The sequence below is a fragment of the Trematosphaeria pertusa genome, assembly GCF_010094035.1.
Source record: "Trematosphaeria pertusa strain CBS 122368 unplaced genomic scaffold BU26scaffold_23, whole genome shotgun sequence".
NCBI lineage: Eukaryota > Fungi > Ascomycota > Dothideomycetes > Pleosporales > Trematosphaeriaceae > Trematosphaeria > Trematosphaeria pertusa.
In genome coordinates, this window is record NW_022987234.1 from 388,638 (window position 1) to 406,772 (window position 18,135).

Sequence of the window (18,135 nt, forward strand, 5' to 3'; positions counted from 1 at the left end):
TGAGCCGGATGGTGGAAGGACCAATCAGCGACGCCACGCCTGGAAGATATCTCTTCCGCCCCTGTGTCCTCCACGCCTCTACGCTCAATTCTCCCCGGTGCCGACAGCAACGGACGCAGATCCATCCCCGCAAGGTCAGTCTGGACAGGCAATCAGCACGTTGTTTCCCCGCTTGACCGCGGCGTTTCATCGGCGCGAAGAAAAGAGTTTTTCCAGGTCAAAGGCGCTACGATCTAGCCTGCATGGATGAAGAATTGTGCTCCGTGACGAAACCTGGGATTCTTCCCCATGGGGCCATGAAGGAAACTTCTCCGCAGGGCTGCCAGACACTGTCCTGGTTCTGGGGTAGGTATTTAGGTGGAGCTGCGTCGCGACCCCTGGCTGCACTGCATCACCCTCTACACTCTTGCCATTCTTCAGACCTCAATTCCTATTTTCATTCGTCTCATTGCGCGTTGAACGCCTTCACATCGGATACCACAACTCAACGACACTATCAGAATGGGTATCCTCGCCTTCGTCGAGGATAGGCCAACGCCCAAGGCTGTCTACAACTGGCGTGTCTACACCGCTGCTGCCGTCGCCTCTTGGGCGTCATGTATGATCGGTTACGACTCCGCGTTCATTGGCACCACACTCGCGTTGCCATCTTTCGTCGACGAGTTCCGGCTCGATGAGATGGATCCGGACAAGCTCGCTCTCACTAAGGCGAATATCGTGTCGGTCTACCAGGCAGGCGCCTTCTTTGGGTCCTTCGGCGCATACGCATCCAGCTACTACCTGGGGAGGAGAAAGTCTCTCCTGATCTGGGTTCTCGTCTTCATCCTCGGGGCTGGGATGATGCTAGGCGCGAATACGGAGCGAGGGTTGGGTCTCATCATCGGTGGTCGTGTGTTGGCTGGCTTGGGAGTAGGTGGTGCGTCGAATATGGTGCCTATCTATATCTCTGAGCTAGCGCCACCTGCGGTGCGAGGTCGATTGGTCGGTATTTACGAGCTTGGCTGGCAAATTGGTGGGCTAGTTGGATTGTGAGTTTCTCTGGCATTTATCTCCACACGCAGTGCGTTGCGTATTAACACTTGCAATAGCTGGATCAACTACGGGCTACAAGAGACGATGGCACCCTCCCACAAACAATGGATCATCCCCTTCGCGGTGCAGCTGATCCCCGCCGGCGGCCTCCTCATCGGTGCGATCTGGATGAAAGAGTCACCGCGCTGGCTCTTCAGCAAAGGTAAGCGCGAGCAAGCCATGCAAAATCTCTGCTGGATCCGCAACCTCCCACCCAATGACCTCTATATCGTCGAAGAAGTCGCAGCCATCGACGCTCAGATTGAGCACGATCGCATCCACATCGGTCCCGGCTTCTGGAAGCCCTTCCTCGCGCTCAAGCAGCCCAAGGTGCTCTGGCGCTTCTTCCTCGGCGGCATGCTGTTCCTTTGGCAGAACGGCAGCGGGATAAATGCCATCAACTACTATAGTCCGACTGTTTTCAAGTCACTCGGGATCACCGGAACTTCAACGGGCTTCCTCACAACCGGCATCTTCGGCGTCGTCAAGACCACCGTAACTATCATCTGGCTCCTCTGGCTCATCGACCGCCTGGGCCGCACCAAGCTCCTCATGATTGGCGCCGCAGGAGGCTCCTTCTGCATGTGGTTCATCGGCGCATACATCAAAGTGTCGAACGCCGACTCGAAAGCCAGCGACCCCAACGCGAAGCTGTCCTCAGGCGGCATCGCAGCTATCTTCTTCTTCTACCTCTGGACAGCCTTCTACACGCCGTCCTGGAACGGCACGCCCTGGGTCATCAACTCGGAGATGTTCTCGCAGAACACGCGCTCGCTCGGCCAGGCGTCCGCCGCCGCGAACAACTGGTTCTGGAACTTCATCATCTCGCGCTTCACCCCGCAGATGTTCCTCACCATGGGCTACGGCGTGTATTTCTTCTTCGCCAGCCTGATGATCCTGAGCATTCCGTTCGTCTACTTCCTCATCCCTGAGACGAAGTCGATTCCGCTCGAGCACATGGATGAGCTGTTTGCTATTAGGCCTATACGGGGCGCGCATGGCGAGATGATGCAGCGGCTGAGGCTGCAGGAGGAGGAGTTTAGACATGATGCTGAAGGCGCGGGGCTGACGGTCGAGAAGACCAAGGAGGAGAGGGTGGAGAGTGTGTAGATGGACAGACGTGTTTTGATGGGGTCATGGAAGAGTCGTTAGTAGGCAGGGCGTTTCTTCAGCTTGCCTTGTAAGAAGCTCTATTATGCAGCTCCGCTCTGGTTATGTAGAATGATCGCATGGATCAATTATTATCGTTTCCTGCACCTACTTCCATCTTTGAGTCGTACACATGCTTTCCCGTCTCATTCATCTGACCCAGCACCTAACGCTAGCAATATCGCACCGTCACTGCCTGCTTCTGCCGCAGTCTCAGTCGCAGTTGCCACGTAGTCCGACGGCCCGACTCTCTTTATGTAAGGAGGCTTGCGGCCGATGCGTCCCTTGCCCGCCTACTTCAAGTTCAGTTTCAGGTTCAGGCGCATGTCCCTGGCCTGCCATATCGGGGCCCACTCCGAACGCACAGAATAGTCTCCAGTCTTGGATGGAGCCGTGGACCCCTACGACCCAGCGTGCTCTCCCTGCTCATTTCATCGTTGTCCATTGTGGCGGGTCGCCCTAGGAAATCGAATTAGCTTGCGGAGTTCACTTAAGGCCTACCATGCTTCCTTTGCTAACGAAGGTGCAAAACAGGGCAAGATCATGTAGCGAATTATGAGTAGTTTTTTCGACAGAACCGCATCGGAAGCTACGCTTTTTCATTTCGAAATTCCAAAGATTCCCATATGGCTGCGAGCACTCTCCCATACATCCAGCTCACTGTTCTTTTAGTACCATTCTCTCCCAGCCATCCGCGAACTGCAGCACAACTTCCATCTCCCAAGCACGCAGAACATTACATGAAAAACTGCAAGTTTTAGTTCCGCTCTTCAAGTCTCCATGCAAGTAGGTTGCTCTGCTTTGGAAAAGCGGCATACAGATACAGTTTAAATCTGCATATGTGCGCTTTTCACGCCCAGCGCAGAACTCCGCACATTGACTGCAATTGCGTTGCATTTTAGTCGTCCAGTGCGCGAAGTGGTAGTTGTGAGGAAACGACCATGCAGGTAAAAGAAAAGATGATTTATATACCCAACGCTGCGGAGCAGCCCGATCTTCACCGGCCGCGACTCACGACACCGCAGGACATTGATCGCAGCGCAGCACAGTGCGGGGAAGACGTAGGTTTTCTTTTCTTGCTTGCCTTTTTCATTCTGATCAGGGACATCAGCTGCGAGTCCGCTTCCAAGAAGCCGTGGAGGATCTTATTCTGCAGTTTTAGACCCCCCGACCAGAGCACATTTTGCATCGCTCGTTTCGTTTTAGATCTAACCAGTCAAATAGACGACATCAATGCTAATCTCGTGTTTTAGTGCTGAGACGGGATACTGCGGAGGAAGTATAGTGAGGAGAAGGAAAGGAAGCTCCAAAGTAAAGTACGAACCTAGGGAAGCTTCTTCCATCCTCCCTCCCACTCATCGCCTGGTCAAACGTTCAAGCTCGTGATCACGCTCGTGCATCTGAGAGACCCAGAATCCGAAAAAGAACATAAACCTCCATCCATCTCTTTTGGACAAAAGCCCAAACCCACACACACATGAGTGCGCAATGGTCCGGTTTTTAGACCTCCGCCGACCATGCTATCGTTAAATCGAGTTTTTAGACTCCAGCTCCCAAGCACATAGTCTAGGAGGTAATTGATTTTTAGAGCACTCGCTGGGCAAGAAGAGCAGTAGTAGTAGAAGAAAATGTGGGAAGCGGCGACGTATTTATACGAGGGCGAGAAAGAGCCTAAAATCCCACCCTCACTAAACACAACTATCCTATCCTATCCAGCACCACCAGCTATCCCCTCCTCCCGCGCTCTTCCACCCTTACTAGACTCGCGAGCTGCGAGTTCCGCCCTCCGCTCGTTCGCCTGGAGTTCCAGCGGCGGTGGTATTCCTACGCTACTCGCGATCCACTGTCCACTGCTGCTCCCATCAAGCTCAGCTTTGCCCTCCCACGATGGTGCAGTCTCCCGGTCTTTCTTCCGGGTCCGTCGAAAGCGAAGACCGAGCAGGAAAGCCGCGACAGCGATAAGGAGGACTGCAAGCACAGCTCCCACGCCTATACCCGCTTTCGCGCCGGTGGACAGACTGCGGGAAAAAGCGGGAGGTGGACTAGATGATGCGGTCGCCGAGGGCGCATCGGGGGTCGTCGACGGTGGTGGAGAGACGGACGGCACGGTCGAAGTTGTTGGTGCGTGTCCGGATGCGGTGGTGGTGGTGATTGTGACCGATGTAGATGACGGGGGAAAGGGCCAGATATTGAATCCCGGATCTACTTGTGTGCGCTCGGACATGGTAGGTATTGTGTTAGGCGATGCGAGGTCAATAGTTCGCGCGACGTCGATGGCTTGGAGCGGATAACTCGCTTTTTGGTAAGCTGGAAAGCGCGCAAGGCGAAGCGTGGAATTGTGGGGTTCTTAAGAGGGAGGCCAAGAAATAGCTGAAGACGCCGCTCTCTGTTAGAGCAAGAGGAAGCGAAGAGGCGCCACTTTCGTTTGGAACGCTCCGTAATTGGTTCTTGAGTTCTCGAGCCAGGCGTGTGACTATGATGGGGTCGCGGCATAGCCTTGTGTGGCAGTACAGTGAGAGCACGATGTTCTTGAAACCGCAATTCGGTAGCGGGCTGTCTACACCAGTGGCCTAACTGACGGCCATCTGGAGCTCCTTAGTGCTCGTTCCTCGATACCATCTTGGATCGATGAACCCTCCTCCTCACTTTGTCGCCAACATGCCGGTCTTCGTCATCCGGGCCGTCGTCATCCGGACCCTCCTCCACTAGATCCTTCTTTTCTTCCCAATTCTTCTCACTGACCGTAAACAGCATATTAACCTCAGGCATCCCATGCGTAAACGTACACCAAACCGCCACACTCTCCACCATCTTCGTCTCCCCAGAAGCCTTCTTATGCGAACTAAGCATCAGCGCGGCACCCCTTCCATTCTGACTAGCAACCAGCGCATTATACTCATTCGTTTCCGGCCCTATTTCCTCTCTATCCGTCCAAGTATAGTCTGCACATTTGTCAGGAAGAGTAGCGTCGAGGGCGCGGTTGATAAGCGCAAGGCGTTGTGGATTGGCGCACTGAAGATGTAGCGGAGCTTGAAGATATCGGTATTGCGGGTTGTGGCGTGGTGCTTGAAGGCTAGGAAGGCGATGTCGCACCAGTTCTTTAGTTTGGGGAGGACGGTGACGGGAGGGTTTTGCTCGGCGCCTTTGTATTTGGGGCTGTATTTGGGGCTGTATTTGTACCAGGCGATGAGTACGCCGTCGTCGGCATTGACGATCGTGTGGAAGTGGGCGTTTGTGGGCTGTATGATCGTTAGGATGACTTGCACGTGGAGAAGTATGCAGATGAAGCTTACGAAATACGTCACCTCACCATGCTTCGTCTCCTTGGTGTGCCTGTAGCGGAAAACAAAGCTCTTCCCTCCCTCATTCGCCTTCCTCGTATCTACGCCGAAAGCTGTCAACGCGTCGGTGACATTTGGTCCCCCATCCACCTTGCCGTAGTCCTCTACTGGGCTAGCGAGGAGACAAGATCACCATTGTCTGTACGCAACGCCGATTGAGAACCGTGCTGTGTCGCATTCTGTTCTCTCGAGCTATAACCGCTGGGGTCAGATTTCGGAGCAAGGGTCGATGAGGCGGCCTGATGGTGATGAAGCCGGCTGCAACGACAAAGCATCGATCAGATATACTATCAGGAATGCGCCCTTCTTGCCCGAGAAGTAGGACTCCATATGGATGTTAGTGAGACAACAGTTGGAGAGAAGTGCGGCAGTCTGATAGTACCGGAGTTCTTCCTACGACCTTTAGGGTTACTGGTTCTGTGAATCGGCCGTATCCTGAGCCCAAGGGCTCTGAGTCAATTGGGGGTCATCATAGGTATTCCGTCGGTCAATCTCAGGAGGAATGCCCTCCTTCAAGGGCGATACCGCACTCCTCCCTTCCTTTTCGGTGGTGGGAAGATCCTGCGGCGGAGGAACTACAGGTCGCGAGTCGATCTCTGCGCTGACTGCATCCCCACTCAGCTCTGCATGTTCGGGAGGGGTTCGCTCATTTGATGCGCTATCCAGTTCGCTCCTCCCAACAACGGGGACCGCTTGACGTTGTTGATCCACCAACTCTTCCGGTTTCCGTCTCGTCTCGGTTCCAATTGAACTATTTAGCTCATGGACTGCAGCAGAATCGCCATCAAGTTCGGCAGTGACCTCGTGCCTGTGTATCTCTTTTCCATCCAGCTCCGGTTTACCAATGCCGCTGCCTGACTCGGTATCGAGCGATGCCTTGTTCTTCTTTCTAACGGCTATGCCAAGAAAGAACGCACCAAGTGCTAAGGCTAAGCCTGCAATTGAGGCTCCAACACCTATACCAGCCTCTGCGCCTGTTGTCAAACCCCCTGATGTTGATGTGCTTGCTGCTGAGCTCGTTGTCGTAGGAGAAGTAATCGACGAAATGTCTGCTGCTGAAGCTGAGGTAACGGTGCCGCAACGTGACGTGGGCAGTGGGGATGGAGTTTGCGAAGGACTTGGTGTCGAAGGCGAAGGCGTGTCTGAGGGTTTAGTCCCACTAGTGAGCGTAATGAGCGAGCTGTAGTTCGGGTTAACTGCATCTTGGTATATTTCTAGCAAGTTGTCGTCCCCATTTTGTAGGAAAGAATCGACTGTCCACACAAAAGTCATACCGGTAGCAGAAGCTGCGTCGGGTCAGACAGTGAGGCTCTCCGGGAACTCACACTTACTCGTCAACGTAGCGATGGTCTCAAAGATAATCGGATTGCCTTTGCGAATCTTGATCGTAACAGGCTTCGTCAAAACGTCAGCAGACAATCTCGACGATAAAGTCTGTAGGACCGACTGCGTCATCAGCTGGGCGCCATTCCAACGTCTAAGTCTTGCTCGGCTCTACCACCCTTGGATATGAGACGTATTGCACTTGCACCGCGCCGCTCGCGTAGGTGAGGGCGGAAAAAGCGATGACGAAGGTTGCGAAGCTGTATGCTGCGCACATCCTGACGGCCGATATCTGAAAGCTCAAAACCAGACAAGGCTGAGGAAATGTGTCAGGCCAACACTGCAAGGCTTTGAGGTGTACTTGAGCATGCTCGGTCAGCCCGCACTACTAAATGCAGGCTGAGCATGAGTGGGAGGGGAGACAATAATCGCGTTGGTGCTCGGACGCCACCTTCTCTCCCATTGGATGTCTTTGCGACCACTCCTGAAAGCCTCAATACGCACTTCAGCCTTGCTTATCAGAGGTTCAGGCATGAATTTGATGCCGCGTCGCTAAATTGCCCTCGAATAAAGTAGAGCTGAGCGGGTGACTATAACTCTCCTTAGGTGGCCCCCATGTCCACATCCATCTTGTCTGACTGGCGGCCAACGGATGGGTCGCATCAAGAACTTCCTATGAAGAACGTCTCGCGGTAGAACCTAGCTTCCTCTATGCTTTCGAGGATGTCGGCTCGCGCCTCATGTAACATCTTCTTCTTCGGCATGTTCTTCAGAACATCCGCTGGCGCCCATCGTCGCGCAGCCTCCTTGAGACTACTGACGTCCAGAATCCGGTAATGGAGATAGTCGGTGACAGCCTTGTATGGCGGCTTCACCAGGAAAGTTTGGTCCGCATGAACGGAGTTGCCAGCCAGCAACGCGGTCCGGCGCGTTGGCACATGCTTCTGGATGTACTGGAGAAGGCCTTCGGCTGCCTCCTGTGGTGTTGTTTTCGAGTCGAGGCAGGCCTGGGTCAGCCCGGATTCGCCGTGGTGTTTGGTGCACCACTCTCCCATACGGTCAAGAGCTTCCTTGCTGTGGTGAATGATAACCTCGAAGCCGTCTTCGTCGACGAGATTGAGGTGGCAGTCGGTGACGAAGCAGGCAATGGACATGATGGTGTCGCTCTCGGGATCCAGTCCCGTCATCTGCAAAGATCAGCCGGGCCCAATTTACCGTGATGAGGACTACTACTTCGCAATCGATCCAGACGAGAGGGTCCTTCGATTCCATCATCTTGGGCGATGCACGGTGGGATGACAAGTGACACGAAGTGAAAACGGTGAAGGTGAGGATGAAGGTGAAGCGGGGGCCGAAATCACAATACTGTCATCGATGGATATGAGAAGTTGCCTAACTCGGCAGGTTCGCTTGGGCTAGCGCGGCGGTCCGAGCGTCGCAGGATGGTCCAAGCTCCCAATCCACTTAACGCGACTTTCGCGTGCGCGTCGAGTACCTCGCGTTCTTTCCTCACTAACACGCCACGCCCATGACACCTTCTTAAGCTCCTCGTTCGAACTTCTTGTGCCTCGATTCCACGCTTGAGCTTCTTCTTTTATTCAATGCACCATGTCTCGCGCAGCCAAGCTAGCAGAGCTGCGAGCATTGCGCGCTGCCGGCAAGACGCGTCTTTCCACCTACGAGGTCGCCGAAGAAGAGCAATTGTACGACGAGGTCGACGAGGAAGGCTACAAGAAGGTTGTGCGGAGTCGTCTGGAGGAGGACGACTTCATTGTCGACGACAACGGCGAGGGATACGTCGACGACGGCAGAGAAGAGTGGGATGGCGACCACAATGGGTACCGCTATGCTGCCACGGACAGCGAGGAAGAGGAGCGCCCAGCAAAGGGCAAACCTGGTATGCAGCACACGTACAGCTGAGTTGTCTATTCTAACGCGTCACAGCCAAGAGGAAGCGTGAGCAAGACGACGAGAAGCAGAGGAAGATCGACAACGGCATCAGCAAGTACTTCAGCGCGAAGACTGCTGCGACGGCACCAAAGCCAAAGGTACGGGCCGACATGTACCTGCATCACGGCTCAATTTGTGCTGACAATCTATAGCCGGTCGCTACCGCTGCAGATAAAGACTTTATGGACGACTTGCTCGGCGAGATCAACACGAACCTCGCACGCCCTGCCCCCCGCATGCGACCAGTCAAGTCCGAAGCACGCAGAAAGACCCGCGTCCTCTCCCCGCCGGTATCTGAGAACCGCTCCAGCGCCGCGAAGAGACAGCGTAATGGCTCTGACGCGTACATGCCCGACACACCCCCGGCGGAGAACGCGTATGACGACGATCCGCTTCCCATAGCTGCAGATGACGACATCCCCATGAGCGATCCTCTACTACAATCATCGCCAGTGGCGAAGGCCGTAGAGCGGAAGTCACAGCCTGTCGTTAAGGTCGAGGAGGAAGAGGACGACCTTATGGAGGTGGCCCAGCCGATCGGACATGCTAGCATCGCTTCAGCGAGCGTCAACATGGCTGGAAAGCGACCGGTGTCTAAGATCAAGAAGACGGACTATCCAACACCAGCGAGCTCTTCTCCGTCAGGCCCTTCGACGGCTGCTGCGGTCGATGCGTCCTCCTGGAACGAGGTGACGAGCAAGCTCAACGTCATGAGCAGCCCTGCCCCGGCCATCACCACCAGCGTCGGCAAGCTGAAGCCCGAAGCTGCTCTAGAAGAGGACGGCAGCATACGTATGTTCTGGTTTGACTATGCTGAAATCAACGGCAGTCTATGTCTTTTCGGCAAGGTTAAAGACAAGAACACGGGCAACTACGCAAGTTGCTTCGTCAAGGTCGACAACATCCTCCGCAAACTTTACTTTCTTCCACGGGAACACCGCCAGAGGAAGGGACATCAGACGGATGAGGAGGTCGAGATGAGCGATGTGTATGAGGAGGTCGATTCCATCATGACCAAGCACCGCGTTACCATGCACAAGATCAAGCCCTGCACGAGGAAGTATGCGTTCGAGATGCCGGACATACCAAAAGAAGCCGACTACCTTAAGCTTCTTTACGGATACGACAAGATGCCCCTTTCTGCCGATTTGACCGGAGAGACGTTTTCGCACGTCTTCGGCACCAACACCTCGCTTTTCGAACAGTTTGTGCTGTGGAAGAACGTCATGGGCCCTTGCTGGCTCAAGATCGAAGGAGCGGATTTCAACAAGGTCACCAATGCATCCTGGTGCAAGTTGGAACTTCAAGTCGAGAGACCGAATAACGTCACTGTGCTCGGAAACTCAGACAACTTGGATGCCCCACCTCTTACGCTCATGAGCATCTCTCTGCGTACTACATTCAACGCCAAGGATAACAAGCAAGAAATTCTCGTAGCGAGTGCTATGGTATACGACAACTTCTCCCTGACCGACACCACTCCGGCGGACGAGCTCCCTTGTAAGAGTTTCACCATCATGCGGCCAAACGGCGATGCTTATCCGACTGGATTCAAGATCGACGCCGAGAAGCAGAAGGGTAGCATCACACTCAAGAAGACCGAGCAGGACCTGCTCAGCTTGTTCATGGCTATGTTCCAGCGCCACGACCCCGACGTACTCGTCGGACATCGCCTAGACGATGTCGACTACAGTGTCCTGCTCAACCGCATGCGCGAGAAGAAGACCCCCGGCTGGCATCGCATTGGACGTCTCAGACGAAGTGAGTGGCCAAAGAACATGGGCAAAGGTGGAGGCAGCTTCTTCGCCGAAAGGCAGTTGGCTGCTGGACGCTTGCTGTGCGATTTGGCCAACGACCTCGGAAAGTCGCTCATGACCAAGTGCCAGTCTTGGAGTCTGGAGGAGATGGCCCAGCTTGTCCTGAACAAGCATCGACAGGAGCTCGACAATGAGCAAGCTCTGAAGACCTGGGCGAAGACCAAGGACGGCCTGATGAACTACGTGAAGCATTGTCAAGCTGATGCGTACTTCATCGCCGCCATCTCCATCAAGGTCCAGATGCTCCCTCTCACGAAGGTTCTGACCAACCTTGCCGGTAACTCCTGGGCTCGTACTCTGAGTGGTACCCGCGCTGAGCGGAACGAGTACATTCTGCTCCACGAGTTCCACAAGAACAAGTACATTTGCCCGGACAAGCAGTGGGGCAAAGGTAAGGCAAAGGTCGAGGAAGAGGTCCCCGAAGGCGAAGAAGGTGAGGCGAAGAAAAAGGATAAGTACAAGGGCGGTCTCGTCTTCGAACCTGAAAAGGGCTTGTATGACAAGTTCATCCTAGTCATGGACTTCAACTCGTTGTATCCCAGCATTATCCAGGAGTTCAACATTTGCTTTACGACTGTTGAACGATCGGATATCGTAAGTCCTTCAAATCTCAGTGCTGGAAGAGTTGCACTAACATAATGTCAGTCCGAGGAAGAGGAAAAGGTCCCAGAGGTCCCAGACGCATCACAAGAGCAGGGCATCCTTCCTCGTCTTATCGCTACCCTTGTCTCGCGCCGGCGAGAGGTCAAGAAGCTCATGAAGGACCCCACCGCAACTCCTGATCAGCTAGCCACCTGGGACATCAAGCAGCTCGCCCTGAAGCTCACCGCCAACTCTATGTACGGCTGTCTCGGATACACCAAGTCCCGCTTCTACGCCCGACCCCTCGCCATGCTCACGACTTACAAGGGCCGTGAGATTCTTCGTCGAACCAAGGACATGGCCGAAGAGAAGATGCTGCGTGTCATTTACGGCGACACTGACTCGGTCATGATCAATACGAATGTCGACAATATCCAAGACGCGCTGAAGCTCGGTAACGAGTTCAAGAAAGATGTAAACGACAGCTACAGGCTGCTGGAGATCGACATCGACAACGTGTTCCGCCGCATCTTGCTCCACGCAAAGAAGAAGTACGCCGCCATCAACATGGTCCCAGTCGACGGAAAGTACATCGAGAAGCTCGAAGTCAAGGGCCTCGACATGCGCCGCAGAGAATACTGCGCCCTCTCCAAAGAAACATCCACGTAAGCACCCTCTCTCCCTCCCATCGCGCCGAAGCTAATCCTCCCCCAGCGAACTCCTCAACTTCCTCCTCAGCGGCGAGGACGCCGAAACCGTGGTGCAAAAAATCCACGATCATCTCCGCTCCCTCGCCACCTCCATGCGCGCCTTCTCCATCCCCACCCGCAAATACACCATCTACACGCAGCTCGGCAAGAACCCCAAGGACTACCCGAACGGCAACTCGATGCCCAGCGTCCAGGTTGCGCTCCGCCTCATGGCAAAGGGGAAGCACGTCAAGGCCAAGGACGTCATGAGCTTCATCATCACGGGCGAGAGCTCTGGGAGCGCCGAAAGCGCAGCCAAGAACGCCTACCCGGTCGACGAGGTGCTGAAACAGGACAGCGAACTAAAGCCCGACATCGACTACTACCTGCACAAGCAGATCCTGCCGCCCGTCGAGCGTCTCTGCGCCCCCATCAGCGGCACTAACATCACCCTGCTCGCCGCCTGCCTCGGCCTCGACACGTCAAAATACCGCGTCAGCTCCGTCTCGGGCGCCGGCGCCGCCACGCAGGACGTCGAGATCACGCCCCTCGAGTCCCAGATCCCAGACGCCGTGCGCTTCCAGGCCTGCACCCCGCTCTGGCTGCGCTGCCGCGCCTGCCACGCCGCCTTCGCCTTCCACGGCCTCTCCTCCTCTGCGTCGCACATATCGCACAACGGCATCCAGTGCCCGAACCCCGCATGCGCAGCCATCCTGCCTACCCTCTCCGTCGTCGCGCAGCTCGAGTCCGCTATCCGCCAAACACTCAGCACATACTACGCCGGCGCCCTGACGTGCTCCGAGCCCGGCTGCGCGTACCACAGCTCGAGCACCCCCGCGCGCAGCATCAGCGTGTACGGCACGCGCTGCCTCGGCCCCAAGGGCCTGGCGAAAGACTGTCTCGGCAAGATGAGCTGGGTGTGCGGCGAGAAGGACGTGTGGAACCAGCTGCTGTATTTTGCGGCGCTGTTTGATGTCGATAGGGCGGTGGGAGGGGTGGGTGGGTCGGCTGGGATAGAGGGGATGAAGATGGAGGCAGAGAAGAAAGAGAAGATTAAGGTGCTGGCGGAGCTTAATCGCGAGCGGTTTGGTACGTGGAGGGGCGTTGTGGAGCGCTGGCTCGAGCGGAATGGGCGGCAGTGGGTGCAGATGGATAGTTTGTTTTCTTTTGCTGCTGGCAAGCAGTAAGTTTTGGATACCAGGGGAAAGGGCGTTGTGGCATTTCATCCCATCTCATCGGTGTACCGGTACGCGGCGGGAGGCTTTCTGGATAGCTTTCGCCTGCCTTTTCACATCACGAGCTGTTGTTGGCTTAGCCAGTAATGCAATCCACTTCTTGAGTAACAAAAAAAAGAATACTTCCTATACACAATATTATATTCGTACAAAGAATTCCCTTCTAGCGGAAAAGATGACGGATGGATGGATGGATGGATGGATGATTAAGCAGCCCCCCTCCCTTTCTGTCCCTTGTTACTTTGATCTAGCTGGGTCCTCACATTCCGTCGTTGCTGGGGTATATGCATGCATGCCGTCCGTTGTGTGTGGGGAAGAAGAAGAAGAAGAGCTGTAGGAGAGAGAGAGATTAGGGGTAGGGGTGGTGGGGGAGTTAGAATCATACACAGATACCCGCCCAGATGTGACAAAATGTCTCAGGAAGCCAGCATTCCAAAATGCAAAACTCGTCCTCCAGTGGGGAAGGGGCTAGCCCGCACCAGCAACCCCGTTCTCGCCTTTGGCCCCCTCGGCGAGAGCAACGGCCTGCTTGCACGCCTCGTGGAAGATGGTGATGAAGCGGTGGACATCGCCGAAGGAATTGTACAGCGGAGCGGGGGCGACGCGCAGGACGTCTGGCTTGCGCTCGTCGACGACAACGCCGCGCTCCTCGAGGTAGTGCAGGACGTTATCCAGCAACCCGGGGTTCAGAAGCACGCTGAGCTGGGCCCCGCGCTCAGCCGGGTTCAGCGGCGTGATGATTTTGTACGGTGGCGGGTTGCCGGCGCCGGCGTCGTATCGGCGCAGGCGTTCTTCGAGGTAGGCTGTGAGGCGCAGGCTGCGCTGGCGGAGGGCGTCCATGGAGGTGAGGGCGAAGACGTCTAGGCTTGCCATGACGGCGGTCATGTCTAGTGCGCTCGGGTTGCTGAGCTGGAAGCCGCTTGCGCCGGGGATGGGGACGAATTTGTTCTCCATGCGGAACCTGCTGCTCTTGTCGCTGCCCCACCAGCCGCTGAGGCGCGGACGGTAGACGAGTTGCGTATCGTTGTCGTGTTTTGCGTCGCCGTCCACTGGGGTGTCGATGCCGGATACCGTGGGCACTTGCTCGACCTTGCCATGCATGTCGTGCACGAACAAGCCGCCTATTACTCCCGGCCCACCGTTCATGTACTTGTAGTTGCACCAAGCCGCAAAATCGACGTTCCAGTCGTGCAGCTTCAGTGGCACGTTACCAACCGCGTGTGCGAGGTCCCAACCTACTATGATGCCCAGCGAGTGGCAGTGGCGTGTTATGAGTTCGATGTCGAAGAACTGGCCGGAGTAGAATTGGATTCCGGGGAGGAGAACAAGAGCGATAGAGGCAGCATCCTGCGAGATGAGGGACAGGATGCTTTCGGTAGTGAGGTAGGGTGAGGAGGGAGAGGGCGGTTCGATGGTGATAAGGGCGGAAGGAGGGAGGCTGTGGTGCGCAAGCTGAGATTGAGCCGCGTACTTTCAACGTTAGCAGCTATGCATGGGCAACATGACATGACAGGGAGCTTACATGGTCGCTAGGAAAGGCCTTGCCTTCAATGATGATCTTGTAGCGGTCCTTTGTCGGCCTATAGAAGCTCGACATGAGGAGATGGAGATTCGCCGTCAACGTCTCCATGACCACCACCTCGCTGGGCAGCGCTCCCACAATCTTCGCCGTCTGCTCCTTGACCGCATCGTCCAGGTGCATCCACGGCGGGTGTCCGCCTTCTAGGGGCTTGAAGTGGCCGTACACCCCTTTCGACGCCCACGTGTCCAGGTAACGATTGATGTACTCCCGCGTCCGGCGTGGTTGGAGCCCCAGAGAATTTCCACACAGGTATATCGACTCCTCGTCGTCATCCGCACCTGCAGCACCATCTGTGGCCCCCGTCTCCGCCTTCGGAAGGTGTCCATATCGCGTGTTGCGCAAGTCGCCTTTTGTTGGGATCACGAACTCGTTCCGCAATTGGCTCAGCGCATCCTTCTGGTCCTCCTTCCTCGCAAATTCCTCCGCGCAGAACTCGGCATCCGCGAAATCCGCGAAGAGGTTCTTCGTCTGCGGCATTGCAGCGGCCTCCGGGGGTGCAGGGTGGGTGAAAGAAGCTATGAAAGGGCCATGTGAAAGCGTCGAGGCTCTGAAACACGATCGCGCGTTTTGAAACAAGCCTGGAAGCGGGGCTATCGCGGGGTCCACGGGATGCCAAGGCGTTCTAGATCCTATCGGGCAAGGATGCGCGTGATTGGTCAGCGGGTATCACTGCCGTTTTGACTTTCACGCGGCCGGCCATCGTCATACTGTAGCTTCAGACTTCAACCTTTGCCATCACGACACTCGAGGGCTGCGGAAATGGCGTCTCCATCGACAATGTGCGCATCATGCCTGAGGGCAGCGCGGCGAGCAACGACCCGCGGCGGGATCAAACCTGCGCCCGTCTTCTGGCGCCCGGCGAGGGCATACAGCAAAGCCGCCGCCACATCTCAACCGCTATATCTCGACTTCCTGGCGCCCTCCATCCGAAGCGTATCCAGACGGCCAACATCTACGATCAAGACGCCCTTCGCAACCATATCCAACTCCCAATCTATACCGCGACGCGCCCTCGCCACACCCTCCGCAACATCCACGCCCTCCGACCCGCAACCCGCACACCCCATCCTCAACCCCCGAACCACCCCCTCCGGCGAACCGTTGCGCATATCGCTCTCCCCGCGCGCCGCAAGCCGCCTCGCCGCCATCGCCTCCACGGACCAGAACCCGAACCTCGCGCTGCGCATAACCATCGAAAGCGGCGGCTGCCACGGCTTCCAGTACCTGATGTCTTTAACCGACCTGTCCACGTCGCCCGCGACGGAAGAAGACACCGTGTTTGAGGGCGACAAGGGCGCGAAGGTGGTGATTGATGAGAGCAGCTTGGAGCTGCTGAATGGGAGCACGGTGGACTATACGATGGAGTTGATCGGGAGTCAGTTCAAGGTCACGGGGATTCCGGGGGCGACGAGTAGTTGTGGGTGTGGGACGAGCTTCGATATCAAGTTGTAGAGCAGCAGAAAACGGGATCCGGCTTACATTATACGCGGGTTAGTTTGGGTTTCGGCTCCCCCCGGCCTGAGCTTAAACACCATTATGGGGCGCATACCCCAGTCACGAAGGAGATTTCCGCAGACACCCTTCTAGAATCTACATTGATTCATAGGGCCACTTTGAGCCATTTTCTGCGCCTTTTTTGAGCCCATTCCCTAGTTATCCCCTCCAGTAACAACCCACCACAGAAAAGAACATCGAGCCCAAACCGTGCGCAAGGGTGTGTAGAGTCTCCGGCTTCGCCTAGCTATACCACTACCTAGGTTGAGACATCCTGGATCATGAAAACGTCCAACCTTTCCTTACCCACGCCTGCATGTTCGCTTATCACCCTCCAAAGGGCATCCGACAGTCTCCATTCTCATCCCGAACGACGACCATCCAAAACATGCCACGCGTAAGCAGGGGCATACTATCCTCAGGCGGATTCTCGAAGCTGGGCTCAATCTCATCTACCTTCGTATCGCCGCCGTTCGGCTTCATCTCGCATCGCGCCGTAGCTTGAGCGTACTCGGTATCTCCCTCCTTCTCAATGACCTCCCGCAAGAACTTGACCGCGGCCGGGAACATGGAACCGTGAAGCCGACGAGCACCAGCCAAGTCCAGCATCATACAGTTGATGACGTGATTCATGTCCAGGCCTTCGTGAAAGGCCTCCCAAGGGTAATCCAAGGGGGCATGCGTGAGGCAGTGCTCTTGGATGCGGCGGAGGAGATGGATGCATCGGAGGTAGAGAGCCATTACGTTGAAGTGGAGCGCGAACTCGTCTTTCTTCAGCGCCTTCTTGAACGTGGACAGCGTCTGGATAGAGGTAAGATTCCTTCGCTTTGGCTGCTTAGATGCTAGTTTCGCATCTCTGCCTTCTTTGGCCTTGTCTTCGGCGCCAAGGTAGTCCGCAACCACGAGTTCAGTCAGCGAAGCGATCTCCGCCTCAGCCCTGGTATACCCCTGAAGTCTCGCCGTGGCTGGCTGTCGCTCCACTGTGACTTCTACATGCCTAGCATGGAATCGCAACCTGCGGTTTTTTCCTTTCTTGATCTGTGCATGCTTCGGGTCGAAGTCTCGGGATAACCGCTCGATGCCCAAACCGAAGGCGAGCTGGAAGTGCGTCTTGAACTCGAGGCCTCGCTCTGGTCGCTTTCCCACGAATATCCAGTTGCTTCCTTGCTGTTCAATAACCCAGTCCATATCGACCCATTTGGTATCCCGAGGCAGTAGCCCAGACTGATGTGCAGCATTGTAGAGATGCGCCGCGGTCATGATCATGCCTTGGTCTCCGGCCATATTGGTGCCAATCATGTGGAGGTCGCCCAATAGGATACTCGTAAGCAGTCCGCACATGGCAGGGTGATTGCGCAAAAGGAAATACTCTCCGAAGTCGTACTGCTCGCGCTTGTGTTTCGGGACTAGTTTGTAAACCGCAAATTGTGCAAAGTCTTGAAGCGCCAGCTGTTCAATGTTCTGCTTCAGACCCAGCATAATCTTACGGTTCTTCTGGTGCCACACTCCAATCTTGTCCGCGTCTTTCAAGTCGAAGTACTCGTCAAAGGCACCAGAGACCCAGGTTCCATGCTGTTTAAGAATATCCGCGCCAAGGTGGACCTTATTACCTAGCTCCCTGCGTGTGTCCCAGAAAATCTGGATAGCAAACACTGCCCAGGTCGGGGCGGTAGGTCCATGGAAGAGATAGGCGGCAGCTCGGCTTACTTCGTCCATGGTAGCCCCAGTACTAGGAGCTTTGGCAAGGTGGACAAGCAGTGAAAGGCACTTTGCGAGGATAACTTCGTCTCTTGACAGTCGAAGCGATGGGTCCGGTTTATACTGGGGCTCATTGGTGTTGACAAGGAACTTGTACACCAGCTCTGTCGTATGAGAGCAAAGCATAGTTTGTGGAAGAAGCTT

General features: G+C 55.6%; 8 protein-coding genes across 8 annotated transcripts; 3 read left to right on the top strand and 5 right to left on the bottom strand.

Moving 5' to 3' along the window:
• The first annotated feature begins 150 nt into the window (after nucleotides 1-150).
• BU26DRAFT_172814 (quinate permease) lies at nucleotides 151-2,325 on the top strand. Its single transcript, XM_033820297.1, has 2 exons — nucleotides 151-1,028; nucleotides 1,089-2,325. The coding sequence occupies exons 1-2, from the start codon at nucleotides 502-504 to the stop codon at nucleotides 2,179-2,181; spliced, it is 1,620 nt and encodes a 539-aa protein (XP_033676559.1). The 5' UTR covers nucleotides 151-501; the 3' UTR covers nucleotides 2,182-2,325.
• A 1,603-nt stretch (nucleotides 2,326-3,928) lies between these two features.
• BU26DRAFT_571715 (uncharacterized protein) lies at nucleotides 3,929-4,444 on the bottom strand (the record flags this gene model as incomplete). The annotated part of the gene is made up of 1 exon (XM_033834174.1): nucleotides 3,929-4,444. One exon carries the CDS (start codon nucleotides 4,442-4,444, stop codon nucleotides 3,929-3,931), a length of 516 nt encoding a protein of 171 aa, XP_033676560.1.
• A 371-nt stretch (nucleotides 4,445-4,815) lies between these two features.
• On the bottom strand, nucleotides 4,816-7,161 carry BU26DRAFT_571716 (uncharacterized protein; the record flags this gene model as incomplete). The annotated part of the gene is made up of 6 exons (XM_033834175.1): nucleotides 4,816-5,162; nucleotides 5,234-5,459; nucleotides 5,514-5,673; nucleotides 5,974-6,847; nucleotides 6,893-7,007; nucleotides 7,060-7,161. 6 exons carry the CDS (start codon nucleotides 7,159-7,161, stop codon nucleotides 4,816-4,818), a joined length of 1,824 nt encoding a protein of 607 aa, XP_033676561.1.
• Nucleotides 7,089-8,223, bottom strand: BU26DRAFT_556057 (oligoribonuclease-like protein). The gene is made up of 2 exons (XM_033832358.1): nucleotides 8,118-8,223; nucleotides 7,089-8,071 (listed from the first exon to the last, which is right to left on the bottom strand). Exons 1-2 carry the CDS (start codon nucleotides 8,157-8,159, stop codon nucleotides 7,547-7,549), a joined length of 567 nt encoding a protein of 188 aa, XP_033676562.1. The 5' UTR covers nucleotides 8,160-8,223; the 3' UTR covers nucleotides 7,089-7,546.
• Nucleotides 8,224-8,402: 179 nt separating this feature from the next.
• BU26DRAFT_468754 (uncharacterized protein) lies at nucleotides 8,403-13,254 on the top strand. The gene is made up of 5 exons (XM_033825298.1): nucleotides 8,403-8,781; nucleotides 8,829-8,932; nucleotides 8,987-11,245; nucleotides 11,297-11,898; nucleotides 11,948-13,254. The coding sequence occupies exons 1-5, from the start codon at nucleotides 8,493-8,495 to the stop codon at nucleotides 13,107-13,109; spliced, it is 4,416 nt and encodes a 1,471-aa protein (XP_033676563.1). The 5' UTR covers nucleotides 8,403-8,492; the 3' UTR covers nucleotides 13,110-13,254.
• Nucleotides 13,255-13,278: 24 nt separating this feature from the next.
• Nucleotides 13,279-15,293, bottom strand: BU26DRAFT_468756 (kynureninase). Its single transcript, XM_033825299.1, has 2 exons — nucleotides 14,680-15,293; nucleotides 13,279-14,627 (listed from the first exon to the last, which is right to left on the bottom strand). The coding sequence occupies exons 1-2, from the start codon at nucleotides 15,214-15,216 to the stop codon at nucleotides 13,626-13,628; spliced, it is 1,539 nt and encodes a 512-aa protein (XP_033676564.1). The 5' UTR covers nucleotides 15,217-15,293; the 3' UTR covers nucleotides 13,279-13,625.
• A 149-nt stretch (nucleotides 15,294-15,442) lies between these two features.
• On the top strand, nucleotides 15,443-16,358 carry BU26DRAFT_525063 (uncharacterized protein). The gene has a single exon (XM_033830416.1). The coding sequence runs from the start codon at nucleotides 15,499-15,501 to the stop codon at nucleotides 16,189-16,191; it is 693 nt and encodes a 230-aa protein (XP_033676565.1). The 5' UTR covers nucleotides 15,443-15,498; the 3' UTR covers nucleotides 16,192-16,358.
• Nucleotides 16,359-16,566: 208 nt separating this feature from the next.
• BU26DRAFT_382305 (uncharacterized protein) lies at nucleotides 16,567-17,061 on the bottom strand (the record flags this gene model as incomplete). Its single annotated transcript, XM_033822588.1, has 1 exon — nucleotides 16,567-17,061. A coding segment is annotated over one exon (495 nt), but the record flags the coding sequence as incomplete, so codon positions are not given.
• Between the last annotated feature and the right edge of the window lie 1,074 nt (nucleotides 17,062-18,135).